The sequence below is a fragment of the Aphelocoma coerulescens genome, chromosome 1 (genome assembly GCF_041296385.1).
Source record: "Aphelocoma coerulescens isolate FSJ_1873_10779 chromosome 1, UR_Acoe_1.0, whole genome shotgun sequence".
Classification (NCBI taxonomy): domain Eukaryota; kingdom Metazoa; phylum Chordata; class Aves; order Passeriformes; family Corvidae; genus Aphelocoma; species Aphelocoma coerulescens.
The window spans coordinates 100,730,402-100,751,531 of record NC_091013.1 but is presented as its reverse complement, the minus strand read 5'-3'; the positions used below and the strand labels follow the sequence as shown (position 1 = coordinate 100,751,531).

At 41.0% G+C, this 21,130-nt stretch overlaps 2 protein-coding genes across 8 annotated transcripts in view; both read left to right on the top strand.

Annotated features, from left to right (window-relative positions):
• CMSS1 (cms1 ribosomal small subunit homolog) overlaps positions 1-6,626 on the top strand; it is a 225,670-nt gene extending 219,044 nt beyond the window's left edge. For 6 of the 7 annotated variants that reach the window (XM_069021426.1, XM_069021448.1, XM_069021462.1 and 3 more), the window contains 3 exons: positions 302-389; positions 2,177-2,265; positions 6,396-6,626. In XM_069021426.1, coding sequence (XP_068877527.1) covers positions 302-389; positions 2,177-2,265; positions 6,396-6,479 — 261 coding nt within the window. In that variant the 3' untranslated portion in view covers positions 6,480-6,626. The remainder of the gene's footprint in view (positions 1-301; positions 390-2,176; positions 2,266-6,395) is intronic. The other variant, XM_069021455.1, reaches the window with a different exon arrangement.
• Positions 6,627-7,719: 1,093 nt separating this feature from the next.
• Positions 7,720-16,913, top strand: LOC138119657 (cell cycle control protein 50C-like). The gene is made up of 7 exons (XM_069031758.1): positions 7,720-8,020; positions 8,866-8,976; positions 10,124-10,225; positions 11,591-11,681; positions 13,519-13,656; positions 14,646-14,855; positions 15,648-16,913. The coding sequence occupies exons 1-7, from the start codon at positions 7,808-7,810 to the stop codon at positions 15,836-15,838; spliced, it is 1,056 nt and encodes a 351-aa protein (XP_068887859.1). The 5' UTR covers positions 7,720-7,807; the 3' UTR covers positions 15,839-16,913.
• The last annotated feature ends 4,217 nt before the right edge of the window (positions 16,914-21,130 follow it).

Sequence of the window (21,130 nt, the reverse complement as noted above, 5' to 3'; positions counted from 1 at the left end):
TTTAAATGCTGAAGGAATCTTACTGTTCTCACCTCCAAAAATAGTTGGTGCAATAGCAGGTTTTCAAAGTTAAAAAAGATTGAACTTCTAGAGAAGTGTGATGCCCAGCTGGCTTGTTATATTTCTTAAACTTTCTTCCAGATATAATCATCTGACAGTTTGAAGGACAAATATCATTTGTTACTTGATGGTGTTCTAGAAAGAAATACAGTGATATCTTGAATTTGTTTCCAGCTCTTTGAGAAGAAATTTTAAAACAACTGTGCATTTACTGTGGTTTTTCTTTCTCTCTTCAAATTAGATAAAGGAACAAATGAATATGTTGGAGAAAGGTGTGTTCCACATTGGGGTTGGAACTCCTGGGAGAGTAAAGGCACTAGTGGAGCAAGGTAGGAGAACAAGAAGGGTTTCCTCCCTAGGTATCTTATATTTAGTCTCATGAGAAGTGAAACTTCAACTGGTTTTTTTAGGTTGACATCAATATGTAGATTTGGGTACAAAACTATACAGTTCTGTTTCTCCACTCCTGCTATGTCAATCAAAACAAGGTCAAGGTTCTAGTACTTGGTTTTATGATCACTTTTAGCTGACAGAAGCCAGTATTAGCAGAGAAAGGCAGAGTAATGCTTCCTCTAACCTGCCAGTCAGTGCTTGCTTATGCCCCCCTTCCTTCTCCTTGGGCAAGCCAAAGTCTGTTTGGCAGCTCAGTGAAATGACCCCAATTAAAACAAAACCAGTGTGCACACAAAATCAGGTAATGAGCAGGCAGAGGTGGGGGACTTCCTCTTTTGGCAGGGATACTGATTTATGCTGACTTGAAAGTGATTGCAAAACCATAGTGTGAGATTTAAAGCTCCAGGAAACCAAACACTGCAAGTGGATCAAAAGGAAGTAGTGACAGAAGTCACTGTATCATATGTCACTCTGAGCTCAGTGTAAACTTTGTGAGGGCTGGATGAAAGATCTGCTTGCTGATTTGATCTTATTTCTCATTTGCCTGTAATATAATTAATTATTCTATAGAAATCTCATTTTCCCAAATTCTGAGTATTTTTACTTACTCAGTAGACAGTATGTACACAAAGAAAAAGAAACAACAAAATGACATGATAAGGCAATTCTTTCCATTCCTCTTATGCAAGACACTGTCTTGCTCTGACTGTGGTCTCTTGGTCAGGGACTGGCTGTAGATTGGGACTCTACTGTTCCTTCCAAAAGGGTACAGGAGTAACATAATTTTGTTGCTTCCACCAACATTAAATTGTCAGTGCTCAGCACATCAGCACATTGCCATGAGGGTGATGAGGCACTGGAACAGGTTGCCCAGAAAAGTTGTGAATGCCCCATCCCTGAAAGTGTTAAAGGCCAGGTTGGATGGGGCTTGGAGCGACCTGGTGTAGTGGAAGGTGTCTCTGCCCATAGCAGGAAGTTTGGAACTGTATGATCTTTAAGGTCCCTTCCAACCTAAGCCATTCCAATTCTCTGTTAGGTGGAGGCAGCTTATGGCATGGACACAAGGTGTGTGTCATTTTAGCCCAAGCTCTAGTTCTTTTTTGACAGTTTAGTGTTGCAGTGCCAGGTCACTTAGAGAAGGGAGAGGAATCAAAACTGATGCCAAAAAATGGTGGGCATCATGTAGAAGACCAGGGAAAAAATAGGAGAATGGCTGAAAAGCAAGTTCAGAAAGGACTTTTGTTTTCACCACCATTTATTTGAAGGATAAAGGACTTCTTCAGCAGCACCACTGACCTGACTCATATTCACATAGCACCCAGTCTCCTGTAAGTTGCTGAACACTGCCTGTCCCTGTTAACATCAATTTTCAGGTTAGGGTGCTTGTAACTTACCAGTGACATCAGCTGCAGAAATTCAACTCCTGTGGTTTCATCAAGAGGAAGCTTGAGGAATTACTTTCTGGCAGGATGTTAAGCTCTGGACAAGTCTGGCAACAGTAGTTGTTCTGCTTTTGTGTTTATCTTCCAAAAAGGCATGGGATTATGTGGCTAAGGGAGTTTGCAGTGTCAGTGCATTAGTTTTCCAACCAGCAAATGTAGTACTTAAGTGTTCAAAGATTAGTTTCCTTGGAAACAGACAGCAAAAGATGTAAAAGCCAAAAATCATTTTGAGGAGCACATGTCATATTATCCTGGTACTGGAATTTGTGTTGCCTTTTTAGATGGCCTGTGCTTGAACTCCACAAAATACATGATTCTGGATTGGAACTGGAGAGATCAGAAACTAAGGAGAATGATGGATATCCCTGAGGTATTGTATAAGCACCTGTATATATTATATTCTGTGTATTCATTACTTTTGTTTCTAGTTCTCAGGTCTTGATCAGTAAAGTTTTTTTCTGTAAAGCCATCTTCAGTGGTATAGAAACACAAAGAAGTCAACATTGACTGACAAGTCTGTACTCCCAGGTCTCAAAATTATCTCCTGAAAAAGAATTTTTCCTTTATGGTTGCAAGTCACAGCTGTGACTTCTGTGGTTGTGCTGTGAGTTTCCCGTTTATGCTTGATGGATGTTCTACCTGTCCCCAGGAAGTTCCCTCAGTAGGAGGACTTTGTAAAGAGTCCTAGACCTCAACAGATGAGATGGGCATCAACAACTGTGTGAAATTTAACAAAAGAAAGTGCCAGATTCTGCACCTGGGATGGGGCAGGCCTGGATGTAGTGACAGACTGGGGGATGAGAGGCTGAAAAGCAGTGCCATGAAAAGGGACCTGGGGGTCCTGGTCTAGAGAAAGTTGAACCTGAGTCAGCAGTGCCCTGGCAGCCAGGAGGGACAACCCTGTCCTGGGGGGCATCAGGCACAGCATCACCAGCCAGGCAGGGGAGGGGATTGTCCTGCTCTGCTCTGCACTGGGGCGGCCTCACCTCGAGTGCTGGGGGCAGTTTGGGGTGCCACAATATAAGAAGGATATAAAGCTATTAGAGACCTGCCAGAGGAGGGTAATGAAGATGGTGAAGGGTCTGGAGAAGAAGTCGTATGAGAAGCAACTGAGGTCGCTTGGTCTGTTCAGCCTGAAGAAGAGGAGACTGAGGGGAGACCCATTGCAGTTACAGATTCCTCATGAGGGGAAGAGGAGGGGCAGACACTGATCTCTTCTCTGCAGTGCCCAGTGACAGGACCCAAGGGAATGGCCTGAAGCTGAGTCAGGGGAGGTTTAGGTTGGATATTAGAAACAGGTTCTTCCCCCAGAGGGTGGTTGAGCACTGGAACAGGCTCCCCAGGGAAGTGGTCACAGCACCAAGCCTGACAGAGCTCAAGAAGCGTTTGGACAATGCTCTCAGGCACAGAGTGTGACTCTTGGGGTGTTCTATGCAGGGCCAGGAGTTGGACTTGATCCTTGTGGGTTCCTTCCAACTCAGCATATTCCGTGATTCTGTAAAAAGTTTCCTCAAAAACTATACAAAACTATGGACAAAATCTACATTTCTCCACCTAAGATAGCATGATGTGAGTAAATCTAAAGACAGTTCCCTTGTTTTTTCTTTTCTTTCTTCTGTTTTTTTTCTTTTTTGTTTTTTTGACAAGAGGTAGGGTGCAAACAATTTAGAGCCATCCATCATTTGTACAATTCTTCTAAGATAATTCCCAATTCTTTTCAGTTCTGTAGTCCAGCTTTCATATTTATTGCTGACAAGCAATGTTTACAGTGTGTTGTGGGGCATCACCTATTTTTAGCCAGATGAAGGGGAAGATTCCTCCATTAGGGCTTGTTAAAAAGCTCCCAATTTCCAGCACAGTGCCTTTAGGTTTTGTACCTTTAGAGCAGGCCCATACATGGAATCTCCAGGGAAAAGGACTATTTTTTGCATATAGACATTAAGCTGTTTCACAGTTGAAACAAATTATCAGTCATTAATCCATCTATGTACTTGTCTAAGTATTTGAATGTGCTGCATACACAAAACAAAAAAATATACATTGCAGAAATGAAGTAGCAAAAAAACCCCCTGCCTTTGCTTTTTTGGAGGCAAGGAGGCTCCCTCTTGTGGTAAATACATAAGGCTTTTTTTGTATGGTGCTTGCCCTCATCTGTAACTTTTTTAAAGAACAGAAAACATGAAATCACAGACAGTATAGTACAAAGTCACAGGCAGTACAAAAGGTGCTGATGGGAGTGGGATGGATTCTTTAAGTCATCTGAAGTCAATATCCATAAAGTAGACCATAGGTGATCCGCCTCAAAAAAATTAAGATTATGTTGCTAATATTTAAGTTTGGGCTACTGCAAACCTGAACTAATCCTTTCAGCTCACTGTAGGCAGCATCATAGCAGTTCTGTGTGTCTGTCTAGGAATACAGGCCAAAAATTGTGACTCCAAGTCTATTTTATTAAGGCAAAATCCTAAGGCTATCTTAGCGTAAAAAGTTAAAGCTTAGTTCAAGTTAAACCCAGGTAAGTAAGAACATTACACTGTCATATATTGTGTTAGGATAAGCAATAGATATTGATGTGTGATTGCAGAATAGTGAATATGTAATTACAGAAAGGTCTTCAAAGTGCTCTTGACTCAAGTAACACATCATAGAGGAAGGGTTTTGACATCTTGAGCGTTGTAAGTGGAATATCTTGTAGGTATTTATCCCACTGCAGACATCAGGCAGATTCCCAAAAGTTATGTATATGGAATGTCAACAGCGAAAGATACCCAAATAATGTTTTGGTGATAAAGCATCTTAACACTACATATAAACCAATGGGATGCTCTAGCAACTTGTGAGCTTCAGATATGGAATACAGTCTTAGCCAGCTTTTCTAATTGTATAAAAAATGTCAAATACATGCTATGAATAGTTGTAAGTTTTCTCAGAGAGAGGAAATACAGTGCCAATGACAATTTAGGGAATTGCCTGTTTGATGTATTAAGTTCTTTCATCCCTGTTAGTTATGGAGGCAAAATTGTACACTTAAAATTAGAAACTCAGCATACTGGCCTATTTTCAGAGCAAACCCCAGTTGTCAATAGTTTCTTTGCATACTTAAGGTGCAACATTGATACATTTCATTGTATTTACACCAGAAAGCAAGAACAGCTGGAAGCACATGTCCATTGTCCTTGCTGTTTTTGTAGTCACCTGATGTTCAGTGGAGAATTATGTACACAGTGGTATATTCTGATAAATATATGAATTTAAAAAATGGGTGGATCTTCCCACATAACAGTTCTGTATCCCATCATATCCACACAATGGATGGTGCCCTGATCCACTGCTCTGTCAGCTGCCTCAGCATCTCATTAGTTAATGCTGTTGGGTATTTTCATTCTCTGTTTCTGTCTCCCACTTCATTCATCCCAACCAATGGAGAGAGAAGGAGATGAAAAGAAAGCTCCCAAAGAAACCAGAGGAAGAGTGAATGGGTTTATCAGACTTTGTCTTGGCACACTGGAGTTGTAGTAAAGCATAAAGGTCTAAATAAAAATGGATCACTTTCTGATCTGACCAAAAGATAAGCTTCCTGCTTTGAAAGCTTTTTGTACAGAGCTTGATGGCAATACAGAGCTGTCTCAGCTCCTCAAAGTACTTGTTTGTAAGATTCAAGTCAAGTTTTTTTCAACAAAGCCCAATATTGTGTTGTCTGCAAACAGTACACACACCAAGCCTTCCGTAAATTTGAAAATATGAAAAGTTTAAGTTTCAGACTTCATGAAAATAAAAAGGTTTGTGAGAAATGGACTTGTGATAGAAAGACAACTGTTTTCACCTTCATGTAGCACATCCAGTGTGAAACTGAGGCTGGCCAGGCTTTCTTACATCATTTATTCCTCTGCAAAGTGGAGGCACAGAAGGATATAATCCTGAGAGAAAACCTGCAAACAAGTTATTTGTAAGTGGTAAGAGGGAGCTATAAGGAAACTCTGGACTAACCATGATGATAAAGAATCTTGTGTTCCCTCTGAAATATGTAGTCAATATTTACTCTGTAATACATTTGTTTTATCTTTAGATAAGGCATAAGCTACAGCCATATCAGTGTCATAAACCAAAGTACTTTGTATGCAGCACAGGCAGACCTGACCTTCATGCTCATTTTCATTCAGGTGTCTCAGACACAGACAGGGCTGTGCCTGTTGTACTGCCCTTGATCTACTTTATGCCAATGGTTACTCTGGAAAGTCCTGTGGGGATTCTGTAGCCCAGGATGGGCTGTGGCTGCTTTATCAACTCTTTGCCAATGACAACCTTTCTGTAGCCATGCTAAACGGGACTTCAGGACTGCAGGGCAAATTCTGGGGGTTTTAAAAAATGGAAACATTCTAGAGGACCTTGTATAGGAAACTCTTCTTTAATTTCTAGTCCTATAGTAAGGTGCCTAAGTAAATAAATAATGGTGTCATTATCATAACTTTTTATTCTTTCTTTGATTTTTGTTTTCTTCAGATAAAGAGAGAAACAATTGACCTACTGGAGAAGAGTATTATAAAGCTGTGCAGAGATGGATCTGTGAAGCTGGGACTCTTTTAATGAGTTTATCAACAAGGAAGTAATTTGCAGCTGCATTTTACTATTATCATGTCTGCAACTGAATTTTGACTTTTCAGAGGTCTCTCAATACAGAATGCACATTGCAACTTTTTCTGAGTTCTCTTTTAATAAAAACTCAGAAGCTTTGTTTGTAGTTCTAGTATTATTTTTATTTCAGGAACAATGTCACACTGAAATTAGAGTTACACTGCTTTCACCTGCTAGATTTACTACTATATGTCACCACTATATGTCACTAGTAAGACTTTGAAGATGAGCAAACATGGGTCTGAAAGTCTTTTCACAACTCAATTTTCTGTTCCCTCCCTGTGCTGTCCCAAATGAGACATGTGTTTCTCTCATGAGAGTGATAATCTAGTTCTTGCCCTTGGGGGTCTTTGAAAAAGTTGTGGGAATTTCAGTAATAGGTCAAGAAGGTATTTTTCACCTATCTGTTCTAGAGCTGGCCAAATGCTGTTTTTTGCTTTTACATGATAAATTATCTGTATATTATACTGAGACTTTATTTTGGTTAAACTGTTGAAGAGTGCAAAAAGTATTCTTATGTTTGTGCATTTAATTTAAAAGGGGGTGATCTCTGGGTGATTCTTTTGTCATTGTGGATAGTAGGGAATGGATGGATTCTTTTTCAAAGAACAAGATGAATGGAAACGAGGAAATCATCAGTATCTTGGAAAGCCATTGATCCAAACTGCGTATTTTAAAAATGAGTTGTCCTTCTGTGATGAAGAGCACACAACCTTTTTTACAACCTTTAATCGCATCTCAGTCAATAGCAATGAATGTAACAGGTTAAGAAATTTGATTCAGTCTTCCAAAGCAATGTTTTCTGTCCAGTGCTGTCTGAGCACCTGCAGTCCTCCCCAGTGGAATCCAGCGCAACTGGAGTAGAACTCCTTTCATTGTATGCCATGCCTGTTAGCTGGGCAGCTATGGAAGTGAAGGGAGAGGAAACAATGCATCTGATATTACACAGAAATTCCAGTATAGCTGACAGTATCCCTGGAAATGAGTAAGACATAACAAATCCTACTGAGTTGTGGGGAAGGAAAAATACATCTAAGCTTTTCAAGGAGGAATGAACTGGACACCCTGATCAAAGTACACAATCATTTGATTGGTACAAGCTGATCATGGAGATCCAGGCACAAATACAGAAAGCAAGGAAGAGAGAGATCTAGTTAATAAGTAATTCCTCACCATAATGCAGGCTAGAACAAACAATAGTCTCCAACAATAAAGACAGTATCTCAGCTGAAACACTATCCAGCACAAGGATATTATTCCTTTCTCTCACCAAGAAGAAAATGAAAGGCAAGACAAGTTTTCCTCCCCAAGAAGGAGCAGCACCTCCTTCCAGATGTCCGGATAACAGTGCATTCAAACAGCAGAGGCTGCCAGCTTGGAAGCCCCAGCTCACCATTGCATCTGTGCTCTCCAGCTTCTTTCTGATAGGGGCATTCTGCCTCACTGTGGGAGTCTGCCTTGTCCTGTCTGCAAACAGCGTCAGAGAAATCCAGGTTGGTTTGGGGGTGCTGTTCTTTGCTATTCTGTAAAGAGGAAACCAGGCTAGGTTTGGAGGGAAAGGGCATTGAGTTTTTGCTTCTGAATAAAGGTGATAGCAATGGCTTCGTGCCTTGGACATGTGTCCAGCAGCTGGTGATTGCTGTGAAAATCTTCAGAGGCAGTCGGTCATCAATAAAATCAGAGCACTGGGTGATTACCTGGGTGGTAATATCTGAAATATGGGTGATAATTACTGCCACTGGCTGGTAATACCAAAATGTTGTCATTATTTTCTAGTGTTTTGAATGGAAATAAGCAAATCCCTCTGAGAGTGTTTGCCACTAGAAGAACATACATATTTGCTGGGGCAAAATCTTGAAATACAGGGAGCCCTAATGTTTAAATCCCTCCTGCAGACAAGGTTATTCAGACCTGTGGTGTTGTGAATAGATTCTTGTTAGGAGCCAACACTCAGCACTACACCCGGGCTGTTCAGCAGGGGTGGGCCATGATGCATGTGGGGATTTGTCAAACATTGCTTGGTCAGCCAGTCCAAGGTGCAGGAGTGTTCTTCACCCAGCACTCCTTTACCAAGGAGCAGATGTGCAAGTTCTGCAACAGTCATTGAAAGGCTCTAAACCAGCTTTAAACTAGGGATAAATGTTGTGGTTGTTCACTGAGGCCAAGTCTTGACTCTCTGCCTCTTCATTTTCAACAATGCTTTTGGCAGTCCAGAGTCACTTAGAAGAGAACTGCTCTGAGAAGTCTTGGAGCTAAAACACTAAACTTGGAGCTAAAACACTTTTCCTATGAGCATGTCCCTTATTACACTGTATTTGCTTGTTCACTTCTCTGACAGATAGATTATTCAGATAAATGCTCAGATTGTTCAAAGCTCCGTGAAAATTCCTCTAATTGGAATAAGGAATGCCACTGTTCTGTTAATTTCACACTAAAGGAAGATATATTGGTAAGTGAGTGCAAGAAACCAACTTAAGTTGTTTAGTACCACCTGTTACTTATATCCCTGAATGATAAAAGACACTAATTCTGTTCTGTAGAGCTCCTGATTAAATTTGCTTTGTATGTTTCAAAACATGTAATGCTCAAAATTTTACACTTTTGCTTTTGTTGTTTCATTTTGGTGTCTATAACCAAGACCAGGCTTCCTGGTTGGGAGATGTCCAAGGAGAACATGGGGGTGGAGGGAATGGTGTTTGATTGTGGAGGTGACTTCTCTCTGTGTCTCTCTCTGAGTCAGTGGCAAAGCCTTGCCCTTGGCCTGGGGTTGGTTGTTGCTGCCCTGCTAAGCTCTCAAGTGAGAAGGAAATGTGAAGCTCTGACCACTTTACATAAGTAAACCCCTGTAGTCATTTTTACAAGGGTTGTGCTGCTAATCCCCAAGGTCCTTGAAATAATTCAAGTCTAGAATGTGATTCTGAAGTTTCTTTTGGAAAAAGTATCCTTCATTTCCTGTCTTAAACGACCAGGTCATGTTTTTGAGACTGTTAAAATGCTTCATGTTCTGCCAAAGAGATCTTATACGTAGTACTGAATAAATGATCCCTTAAAATCACAGTGCAATTTAAAGTCACTTTAGGATTCTTCAGTATGGAGGAGGCTGTTAAAATACTTCATAATTCTTCAGATTACAGTGATGTTTGAGATGAGAAGTTAATTTAACTGAGTAATGGGTTTTTTATAGTTGCATAATTACCTTTCATGCTTGATTTGCCTGCCTAGCATTCTTCTTTTAATGTTAAGGGTTTTGTGCACCTTCTTTTATGGAAAATGGGTGTCTGTCTCTACAAAATGATTCACAGTCTTTGCAAGTTCATGGCCAGCCATGCCATCTTGAGTAAAATAATTATCAGGCATTTTTATTTTAGGTTTTGTTTGGTGATTTAAATTATGTTTAATTTTGTGCCAAAACATAAAAACTTACAGTTAGAGTAAAGATTAGATTCTAGCCCGTTTCTGCTGAATTGCTTAGGGTGGAGTTACCAACATTTTAATACGAGTTCAGTACTCCCTTTCCCTCTTTTTTAGCAAGTAATAGGATTTCTCATTGCCTTCATGAACTCTCCTTATTGAAGGGATTTATCCATGAATTCTAGGGTGACGTTTTTATGTACTATGGTCTGCAAAACTTCTATCAAAACCACCGTCGATATGTGATATCAAGAAGTGACGCACAACTGTTGGGCCGAAATGTAAATGTAAGTTTTCTTTTTACGTTGTGAGATCAGCAGCAGTTCCAGCAGGTGTGCCTTTGACCATATGGAGAGCTAACTAGGCAGAACCATAAGTGTGTTTAGGTGGCTCTAGGGAATAATAAAGTACAGATTTTCAGTGTTTGGTCCCAGCTTTTATGCTTGCTAGGGCCATTATGTCTAATAAGTTAGTAAGAGAGGAAGGTTGAGGGGGATAAATAAAAGATGTCAGTCCAGTGTTGCAGTTCTCAAACCTGCACCTTGCAGTGCTGATTAAAAATAATTGTCTTTTTCAAATAAATACACAGAAAGCTTTTTCTTCTTGTGTTGTCAATCTTCTTAGCCAGAAGTGTTTTAAACTGTGTTTTTATTATAGGGCTAGGGAATTAAGTTATTCCAAGTCTTTCATTTTGCCATCTGGCTTTGGTAGCGGACAAGGAGCAGGAAAAGGTTTGTTCTGAAATAATTGATCACGTAGCTTTCAAAGTATGCAGTTTAGAGGTCTAAAAAGGGAGGTAGACAGCATCACCTGCAGCAGACCTGCAGAAGGAAACTGGAGAACGTAATCACGGCATTCAGGTTTTTTTACTTACAAATCTAAAGCATATTTTCTGTGGCTTAGAAGTAGCATTTCTCAATATACGCACAGTCCACATGTCCTTTCAGTACCTATGATGGTTGTGCCATGATAATCTGTTGTTTCTATAAAATGCCTCTTATAACTCTCCAGACATGTTCCTCATTTCTATAAAGTGTTTCTTATAACTCTCCAGGTGTCTTGTCAGCTTGTTTGTTTGCATCCATATGCAGCTGCTTTTGGCTTTTGTGCCAATCAGATACACAGCTCATTGGAGTTACTTGAAAATGTTTCTGTGTTTAAACCTGAAGATTTATAGTTTCTTATAAACTGGGATAGAAAAGATGTGATAAAGATGAGGTGGACTTTTGTTTTTCTGTATCTTTGTACATTAAGATTTGCCCACGTTGAACTGCAGTAATGTGGCCGACTATACCTCCAGCAGTAATGCAGCCCAGGTCAGAATTAAAAAGAAGGAAAAATAAGATGTTCTAGCATAAGCCAAGGCTTTACTGGAACATTTTCAGTTGTAGCCATTTTACAATAGCAGATCCCCAAACCTGTTTTTGTAGTCTAGAGCTTGCAAGTCAGCAGCAGAATTTGGTGAAGACCTTAAGTTTCCATACCTAGATATGGAAGGTGTTCCTGAACTACAGACCCATTCATTTGGATGTCTCTAATGTGACCAAAAGCTCCTGGAGACTTAATTTTTCAGAAGAAGGCATGGGAGGACACCAGCAAATTAAAACCAAACCCTGGGTCTATGCCTGACTGTTGTGTGACCTTGAATGCAGATCCAGAGGAGCTACTGCGCGCCCTTCAGCACCTACAGAAATGGGACCCCCATGGCGCCGTGCGGGGCCATTGCCAACAGCATGTTCAATGGTACGTGGGCACCTTCCTCTCCCACCTCACTGATTCCCTCTTGAAACTGTTCCCTTGCCCCAGGCCAGGGAGTCCTGGTATTGCAAGGTCTCTTTCTCCCACAAAAGGCTTTGTTTGGTGGTGCTACTCTAGTGAATGTGGGGCTCTGCTTCCTACTGTTTGGTAACTTGGCCCTAGTTTGGAAGCTGAGGGAGATTTTTCATTTTCTAAGGCCCCCTTCCACATGAGTGTACAGCAGGAGTGAGGAATTTAGGCCCTCTTGAAATAAGGAATGAGGATACAAGGGATTTAGTGTACTTCTTGCTTAAAAGTACATTCTTGTACAGTGATGGGAGAGCCCAGATTCTGCCTTCCCACAATCATGTGCTTAGAGGGAGGGATTCTCCATGTTTTCCACATTGTTTTGGACCTTTGGATCTATGTGGTTTCATTTTTTTCTTAGAATGCTGGAAGCATACATAGTCTTAATTTGATCCTGGATTTGATCTTTGTAGTAATCTAGTGGCCATAATCTGCTTATGAGTACACTTGGGAGATTTCAGAATGTATCTTTGGAAGGAAAAGCAACAAAAAAACCTGTAGAGACTTTTCTCCCCTACCTCATCTTTTTTGTCTTCCAATCTGCTGCTCCCTGCTCCCATCCTGTTTTTAACCTGTTCCATGCAGCAGGTTTTGGGAAGGCAGCAGCTCTTTCCAAGCAGCTGAGCCACCCACACCAGGGTACTTGTGAAGGCCAGTTGTGTTCAGTAACTTCTAGATCCATTTGATTTTCATGTACCTGTGCACCCACCTGGAAGTGTGATTTACTGGGTTCTCCCCAGACCTAGGCCAGCAGAGCCCAGCTGTGGGCAGCCCACTCTGTTCTGGAGCATGTGAGGGAGAGTCAAGACAAACAACTAAGCAGGCAGAGCTCAGAGCATTGCAACTCCTGTGAATGAATGGTGACAAATAGATGGGGATGTCGTGGGCCACAGAATGATCACTTGCCCAGAAGAGTGTGTCTGAGCTTTAAGGAGCTGTGTGAGCACAGGTTTTGTAGCAGGAGGGGGAAAAAAAAGTATGTTTTCATTGATGCTCATGCAGCTGAGTTGTGCTTTTCACATCTCCTAAAAGGCAACCCCTCCCCATCTGTATCATCTGATTATCCCTGCCCATTATCCCATTGGCTGCCATGGGGTTTACAGAGATGTTAATGAGACCTATCATGTTTCTGTTAAACTAATCTGTGTAGGAAAATATAATGGATAAAAGCAAGTGCTCTTCACCCACTGAAACTGAATGACATGGTTAAGCACAATTTTAACTAAATGGTTATTGATTGAAGAAAGTGTTTGTGTCGAAGTTGGTAGGCAAGCTCTAATTGGCATAAAATTAAAGCAAAACTTTCTCCAAAGGACTGGATTCCCTTGATTGTGCTTTTACCTCTACCCTAGTCCCTGAAAAGACATCATGTGTAGCAAAGTTTTAGGACATCTGTCAAAGAAATTCTAGGGAAAACTAACTAGGACAGTAACTTCTGTAACTAGTTAGAGAGCTCAAAAAGTGATCTGCAAAGAAGTTAGTCCCACAGGAGCTGACGGACATGCGGAACGTGTGCAATGTACACAGGGATTGTAGGAAATGTTCAGTCTTTGAAACTTCAGAAGTTCTAAGACTGGTACCTTAATTCTTCTCATGAAATGTGCAGTGCTCCATACATATGATGAAACTTTTCCCAGGATGTTTTGTTTCCTATCCACTTGAAAGATGCTTCAATGTACCATTTTTTTGTTAGTCATGCTGCCAATTTGACTGACTGTCTTCTGCTCACAGATGTTGCTTATTGTTTTCCCTGCAGATACTATTGACCTTTTCTACAATCGTAACTCATCTGTGATTCAAGTGCCACTGCTGAAGACTGGAAACAGTTGGTGGACAGATAAAAATGTGAAATTTCGCAATCCTGAATCATACAATCTCTCCTCTGCATTTGCAGGTAAGAATGGTTCTGCTGGTGTTACTTATTTTTCAATGGCTTCCCTATCTTCCCCTTCATGTGTCCCCCACTCTGAGAAAAATCACCTTTGGGAGAAATACCTTCCAAAGCAGGTTGAAGAAGCAGCTTTAGAGGGTGACTGAGAGCAGAAGTCACATTTAGCCAAAATATCACCTTTTTAATTTTTTAATCAGTGACCGTAGAAATTGAGAGAAGATGATTTTGGAAGACTGAAGTTAGCCCACATCAACATCCTTCTATATCATTTCTTGTAATGCTTTTTCTGTCCAGAGAAAGCAAGGATGCAGTTGCATTTTTTTTTTCCTGTTGACAACATCTGTGAAGGAGAATTGCACCTCCCATCTTTCCTTCATGCCTTTGCAGATTCTTGGGCAGCTGTGAGACACAAGAGGCTGCCTTTGTCACTAGTTCTTTCAGACCTGTTTCCTAGGGCTGTTTCCTGGTTATGGTGATACCTATTGAAGTGGGGCTAAAAGCTGCCCGTTCTGGATCAGGGCAGTGCTGTGCTGGATGCAATATGCAAGAGTTAATTATCTAAGTAGTTTTCATGGGACAGATTCTAAATGTCATAGGCTGTGCCATTAGACTGCAAAAAGGTGCCTTTCTGGTTGTACAGGAGTATATTAATGTATAAAAATGAAGGCAAGCTCTTTGTTACAGAGAACATGTTGCTTGCTGAAGAGGCAAGAGTCCAGAATAAACAGTATATTCATTTGTGCAAGTCACGTTGTTTTTCTTGTGCTTGGAGGGTCTAATGTGTAGCAGCCCCTGGGTACTGTTAAACCATTAATTTGTGTTTGAGGTGAGTAGGCATGCTTGGAGATGCTGTTATCTGCCATAATCATTTTGGACAGTGTCTTGTGTCTCTTCTATACCTCATATTCTGCTTTGGTCGTGTGAGGCCCAGAATTTCAGCAACCATTGTTTTTACTGACAGTGTCTTTCCTGCTTTGTCTCTTTGTCACCAGGGACAGCAAGACCTCCTTACTGGCAGAAACCAGTGTATCTGTTAGATGAGGATGATGAGAGGAACAATGGTTATGTGAACGATGACTTCATTATCTGGATGCGAGTGTCGGCCTTCGCTACGTTCAGGAATCTCTACCGTCGTGTCAGGCGGATACAGCAGTTTGCGGAGGGCCTGCCAGCAGGGAATTACACCTTCCGTATTTCCTACAGTATCCTTTCAGATTGCCTAGGACTGTTAGAGAGTTACAGTCAGGTGGAAGTGAATAGGACTTGTATGGTCAGCTGACAAAGAACCTGCACAGAACACCCCTGTGTCAGCAGAGCCCTCTGACGGATTTGGGCCATGGCCTGACTGACAGGAGCTTTTGTGCTGGTGCCACTGCCCCTCACACCCAGCAGTGGGAACTCTGCTGACTAAAGCACTCCTTTTGTCAGCAGGAGTTATGTCAACATGACCATAAATTTCTCTTCTTTCTCAGCTGAAAGAGCTGTGGTTTTAAATGTTGTGTCATGGTTCTATTCTGAAAGCTTCCATGGGAGAGATGAAAGGTAAACTCATATAACATTCTGGGTACAACATATTGGGTAGAGGTGAGCACTTATCCTCACAGAAGCTATGTGGAGTGTCACGATAAGCTTCCCAAAAGGCCCATTTTCAACTGAGCTTTCATAGCAAATTAATGCAGTAGCAGTTCTATAAATTATGGATCTGAAATTTACAATGTTTAAAGAAAGAAAGTATTTCCATGTGCACATGAAGACTGTATCTAAAATCACTGGCTTTCTTACCACCAGCTGCTTACCACCACCGAAAAACCAGCTGGGTTTTTGGATCCAGAATAGCAGAGACATCACCAGTCAGTTAAAGGGGTTTTGGCAGCAAAGGCAGACCTCAAAACTCTTTATGCCTTGGAAAGCTTTTTGAGCATTTAACCACTACTTTCTCTTCTCCTGGAAATAATGTACACTTTGTTAGTGAAATCTTAACATCCTTCTCTCAGATTTCCCTGTTACCAGCTTCAAGGGGAGGAAGCATGTGATTCTTTCAACCGTGGTGTGGAGCGGAGGAAGTAACCCATTCCTGGGAATTGCCTACCTGGTTTCTGGCACAGCAGCAATCCTGACAGGTTTTGTCATAACTGGCATCCACTTAAAGCTCAGGAAAAAGAAAACATACTTTCAGAAACAATAAAGTTCACCTGCCTTTCTGAACAAAGACAAAAATGTGCAGTGAACAAAGAAGGTGCAGCACAGACCTTTCAGTCTTTCCCCTGAGCTCTGGACCATTTTCAGTGTCAGGTTTGGTGAATGTAAGCACACTGAGGGGGAGAGCTACTCCATCATCTGAAACCAAACTTACCTGAGGTATCATTCTTATTAATGCACATGTGAGCCTAAATTTGTTTCCTAGGAAACTTGTAGTGAGGTGAGCTTCAAACAGCAGATAGCACAGCAGATTAGAATTGCAATGGCAAAGAAATTATGTGGTACCAACATCTGGCCAGAAGTCAGGGTCCATATTAATTTCTTTCTTGGCCCATAATTCAGACATTTCTCTTAACTGAAATGGAGCTTTGGATGGGTAAAAAGTGAGGTCCTGATCCAACAAAGAGTTTGAGCAGGTAGAACTGATTGCTAAAATCTGCTTGTGGGCCACGTAAGTGTGCTAAATGGCTTGGCTTGGGTTTTCTACATCTTTTTCAGATATGCTGAAAAAGCAACCAATTTACATGAGTTGTATTCACTCCAGTTTGAAACCTGATTTTTAGTTGAATACAGGGTATTTATTAGGAGGTTGGAATTTGTTTAGACCAAATTTATTGTATTTATCTAGCTACTGAGAGCTGGAGGGCATCCAATCACTGATTTACATTTTTTAAATGGTTTAATAGGTATCTTAAATTAAAAGCTCCTTTAATGCAAAATAGTTTAGCAGAAACATCTACCTAATATAACTATTAGGCCAAAATTGCACTCCTACCTGCCCTACCCTTCCATATGAAAGTTCACAAATTCTTACATGACACAGAATGGTAACTTATTGTCAATAAAAACCAAAGCACCAGAAAATCTGTCAACTTAATTTAAAGCAAACGCTGCAGCTCATGAATAGGTTCACCAATTTTCATGTTCAGAATTTTACACATTTAGGACTTATTTCTAGTCTCACAAAATGAAGGAACAGCACTGAAGAATTTAGGTCAAGCATACCATGGTAGCTGCGCATTTTTAAAAATATTTTTTCTGTTGTAAAAGTGCAACTGGAATAAAACACTTAAATTCCTTTCATAAGTATTTCATGTGCCTTGCCTCTCTCTCTCCTAAAAAACCTTCTCACTCATTAGAACAAGAAACAAATCACAGACTGGAGCAGGAGAGAGGGATGTGGCACAGGGAGGCTGCGTGCCACTGTCAAGGCACCTGCATGTGCCTTTGAGAGTGTCTGGGGCTGGGGATCTGGTGACCTGTGACAGATGGCCCCTGGTGAAGGGGTTTGCAGCCTCAGAAGGTGCAGTTTCCCTGAAGCTCTGCTTCGTAGCTGAGCCATGAGCAGCAGAAGGGGAGCTGCTCTAGTTCCCAGCCCGGCCTGGGAGAACAGTCCTGCTCCACCAATGCTTTGTGCTGACTGGGAAAGGTTCCTGTCCCCTCTGCTCTTTTGGCTCGGGGCCTGTCACCTCCATCCAGAAGCTGTAGAAACAGGGTTCCTGGATTTCAGCCCCTGCACCTGGATCTGTCAGGAGCTGTGGAAGAACCCCACCCCTCTCTGGGCTGGACAAGACAGAGCATGAAGCAGTGCATTCAACAATGCTTAAGCTCATTAATCTAAATCACTTCTAACAGTGAGACATTCTCCTAAACCTTTTAAGTCCTTTTGAAAATGTGATCCCATGCTGCTCTCTGGAAAGCCCTGATGGGATTTCCTGACAAAGCTGAACTTATGTTTTCTGGCTCCTAACAGACCATAGGAACTTCTTTATTTTTCTCTTTCTCTTTCTTTTTTATGTGTTTTTTTTTTTTAATCATCTGAGAAACTGACTTTTGAGAAATTATGGGGGTGGTTAAGTCACGATGCAATTGTCACTGATTTTATTTCTTCATGAAGTATCTGGTAAAAGAGTTAGTAAAAGGAGACTGAAAATGAAGTATGTATTTCAGTGAGTCAGTGTCTACAGGAAGAAAAAGCTCTATAGAAAACACAGCCCAGCAAGTAGTGTTTGCCCATTATCTCCCAGAGTTTTGTGCAAGAACCTCTTCTCTTGAAATGTAGATTGTCTTCAAACCCCTCCATAGGGAAGACCTGTCTTCAAACAAGTCTTTCTGTTTTTCCAGAAGTTGTCTAAGTCTTTGTTTATAAACTCAAAATCTCATTTTTCATCTTACCACAGCTTTAAACATGCCTTACTTCTTTCTGGTACCCTCTGAACAGTGTCCTTGGAAGCTGCTGCTTCAGCTCCAACCATTTCTGTTGTTAGCTCTGAGAAGTTCTGCAGTGTCTGTCTGTTTCAGGATGGTGCTGCCTAGACCAGAGCAATGGGAATGGCAGCTTTGATTAATTACTCCCAGCAGATGGATTCTGCCTTGCTCAAAAGGGTGGAAAATAAGTGTTAACAACCTCCTTACGCTGCCTTTTGTGCCAGCGCTGCAGCCACGCTGTGGGTCTGCCCCCTGTGCCAGAGCTGGCACAATTACACCTTTTCAAGAAAGCTTTGCAGGTGTGTTCCTCAGCGCCCACACTGAGAATACTTCTCTATCTACATGAAATGTTTGTTTAATATTTTTATGCTGCTGCTGCCTTATTCTCTTTCATGCAGGGGCTGGAACAAAAGTGAGAGGCTGGGCTGAAGGACTGGCCTAACCTAACAGAAAGATGGTAAAAGCCATCATTAACTGCTCCTCGTTGTGCCATATCCCAGGGGATTGTCCCCTTTTGTCAGCTGCTGGTAGCAGCAGGAGGCATGAGTCCAGGCAAATATAGCAGGATTTGGAATTCATTTATTCTGGCTAGTAGGAGATCATTAGGACAGCTGGATCAGGGAAAGTAACACTGAGGTTTGGAGGGCAGAGGTATGAAGGAACCAGAGATGTTACACTTTTCCTGAGGTACAAATTGCTTTCAGAATACCTGGAGTGTTACAACCAGTATTGTGTCTTTGACTTATCCTGCTTTTGCCTTGTGCATTTGATTTGATGAATTAAGGTTATGTGCTTTGAGTAAAAAGGAAATTTTTTTTTAAAAAGTGCCTTGGTAAAACTTCCCAAAATAGAATTGTAATTAGCTTATCTATCAAAAATACTTTCACCAATAGTAAGTGAGCTCTTATCTCAGAGAGATTGACATATGTAGCCTTGACAACTCAGTGCAAAGATGTCTGGGTTTAGGATTGCTGAATGACATTGAGCTATACCTGAACATTCTCAAGTCAACAGCACCACCGTGAGGGCTACAACACTAAGCCATAAAAGACTAATTGCCATTATTTGTAATGTCTTGGCATATCATAATTATTAAATTGTCAGTTCCTTTGTTACTCCTGCTTAAAGCCTCCTCTTGCATCATTGCTGCATTTTCAGTCCCTTTGAGCTAAATGAAATGTTGCAATTTTCTTCACTCTCAACAAAAGAAAGACTCATGTCAGAAATGGGGTTTAGGTTTGGTGAACTGAAATTAATGATGTCATAGATGGTGAAAGTACTAGAAAGTGATTTTTTTATTTTCCCTATCTTTTTCCCTAGAACAGATAAATAAAAGAGGACATTTAGTTACTAAGTTTTTTTCTTTGGGGGAGTGGATATTTAGTAAATGGAAAACTGGACAAAGGATTCCTGTTAACAGATGTCATCTAAATTCATACAGCAAAAATGATCTAAAATAGGTAAGTCAAATGGGATATATGTTTCTGGGGTTTGTTTATGATTTTGAAGATGGCAGTTACACGTGGGAGCATCTTCTGGGGTTCTTTAGTTCAGTTTTTAACAGGGGCAAAAATATCTGGAGGGAACAAGATCCCATTATTATGAAAAACCTACCTGCAATTTAAATCTCATTTCTAAATTACAGGGAGGTATAGGAGACATCTATATTTTAATGTCAAAAACTGTTGTAGTGGTTTTGGTTGCCAGCTCCTTTTGTGATTAAATTTAATTAATGGATATAACTCTATATCTAGAAAGAGAGACATTTTTATAAACCCAAAATCTCATTTTTCATCTTACCACAACTTTAAATATGCCTTATATCTTTCTGGTACCCTCTGAGTTAATCAGGTGTTACAGGATATTTCAGAAGAACTTCAGTCAGAGAATTTTCCAAGTCTTTTTCAGGCTTTACAGTCTCATGAATATATGTCCAGTATTTGTCTGCCGTGGTTGGTTTTTCTGTTTCTAATCACACACATTTGCTTTCATCTAAAAATAAAAGCATGAGTCCTTCATGTGAAACTGATTAGCATGATCACAGACCTATAGAATCTGGAAAACTTAGTTACATGCTGTATCTATTTTATATTACATCTATTTTATGTTACATGCAGATTATCAATATTAGTGTTTGGATGATGTATTTTAGTGATGCACTGCAGTGTAAAAGCTTCATCTCCTTCCTCTGCGAAATGAAACTCATACAAGAGTGAAGTCAAAGATGGCAGTTCAGGGAAGGGAGGGCTTTGTAAGCTTTGACAATGTAAAGAGGTTGCACAGCAATTTGGATTTGAGTTAGATCTAAGAGAGGAGAGAGCATTTGCCTGTCACACAAGAAGGTGCTGTCATCCTCACTGAGAGCAGCAGGGTTTGAAACAGCTGATTTGAGAAAAACTTGTAACCACAAAATGAGGGGAATGGCAGAAGGGGAAGAAGTACTTTTCCTGCTCTTGGGTGTGGAGGCAAAGAAATTTGGCTGAGCTGCTCAAGATGATGGTATATCCTGACATGTGATCTGGAAAGTCCATATGATTTTGAGCAGCAGCCAAGTTACGTTAAAAAGTTTCTTGGTTTTCAGTGCAGTCTGAACTACAGTGCATAGGTTTTGAGCTCATGTGTTTTGACTGGGTTCTCTGTAATTGCATTACTCCCTACAATTCCAAGAATAATTTTGTTATGAGCTGGAAGTGCCTTGGGCAGCTGCCTTCAAGTTGGTGGTCTCCTGTTTCCAAAAGCGGGATTGTGCACCATTTTTGTTCTCCTTGGGTCTTGCTTTTTCCTCAGGTTATGGAAGCCGGGCAAGGGAAGAGTGCGGCTTGTTTTGCTTTTGCTCACATTTATGAATGAATGGAAAAGGTTTTCTCCCTTTTCCCATGAAACCGCCTAGGAGAGGAAAAGGGCTGTAGGGCTGATTCTGGGCCAGTGCAAGTAGAGGCAGTATTTAGATGACATCAAATAGTAATTGTCCTAGGTAAAGATACCAAAATACCCTCTCGTTAGCCATTCAGGCGCTGGGAGGGGCTTCCTCCGGTCGTCGGAGGTGCTTTTAGAGACGGCTCTAGGGAGC

Coding starts and splice junctions, on each gene's coding strand:
- LOC138119657 (XM_069031758.1), top strand. CDS start 7,808: ATGAAAGGCAAGACAAGTTTTCCTCCCCAAGAAGGAGCAGCACCTCCT. Junction 8,977..10,123: donor CACTAAAGGAAGATATATTG/GTAAGTGAGTGC, acceptor CATGAATTCTAG/GGTGACGTTTTTATGTACTA. Junction 11,682..13,518: donor TGCCAACAGCATGTTCAATG/GTACGTGGGCAC, acceptor TTTTCCCTGCAG/ATACTATTGACCTTTTCTAC.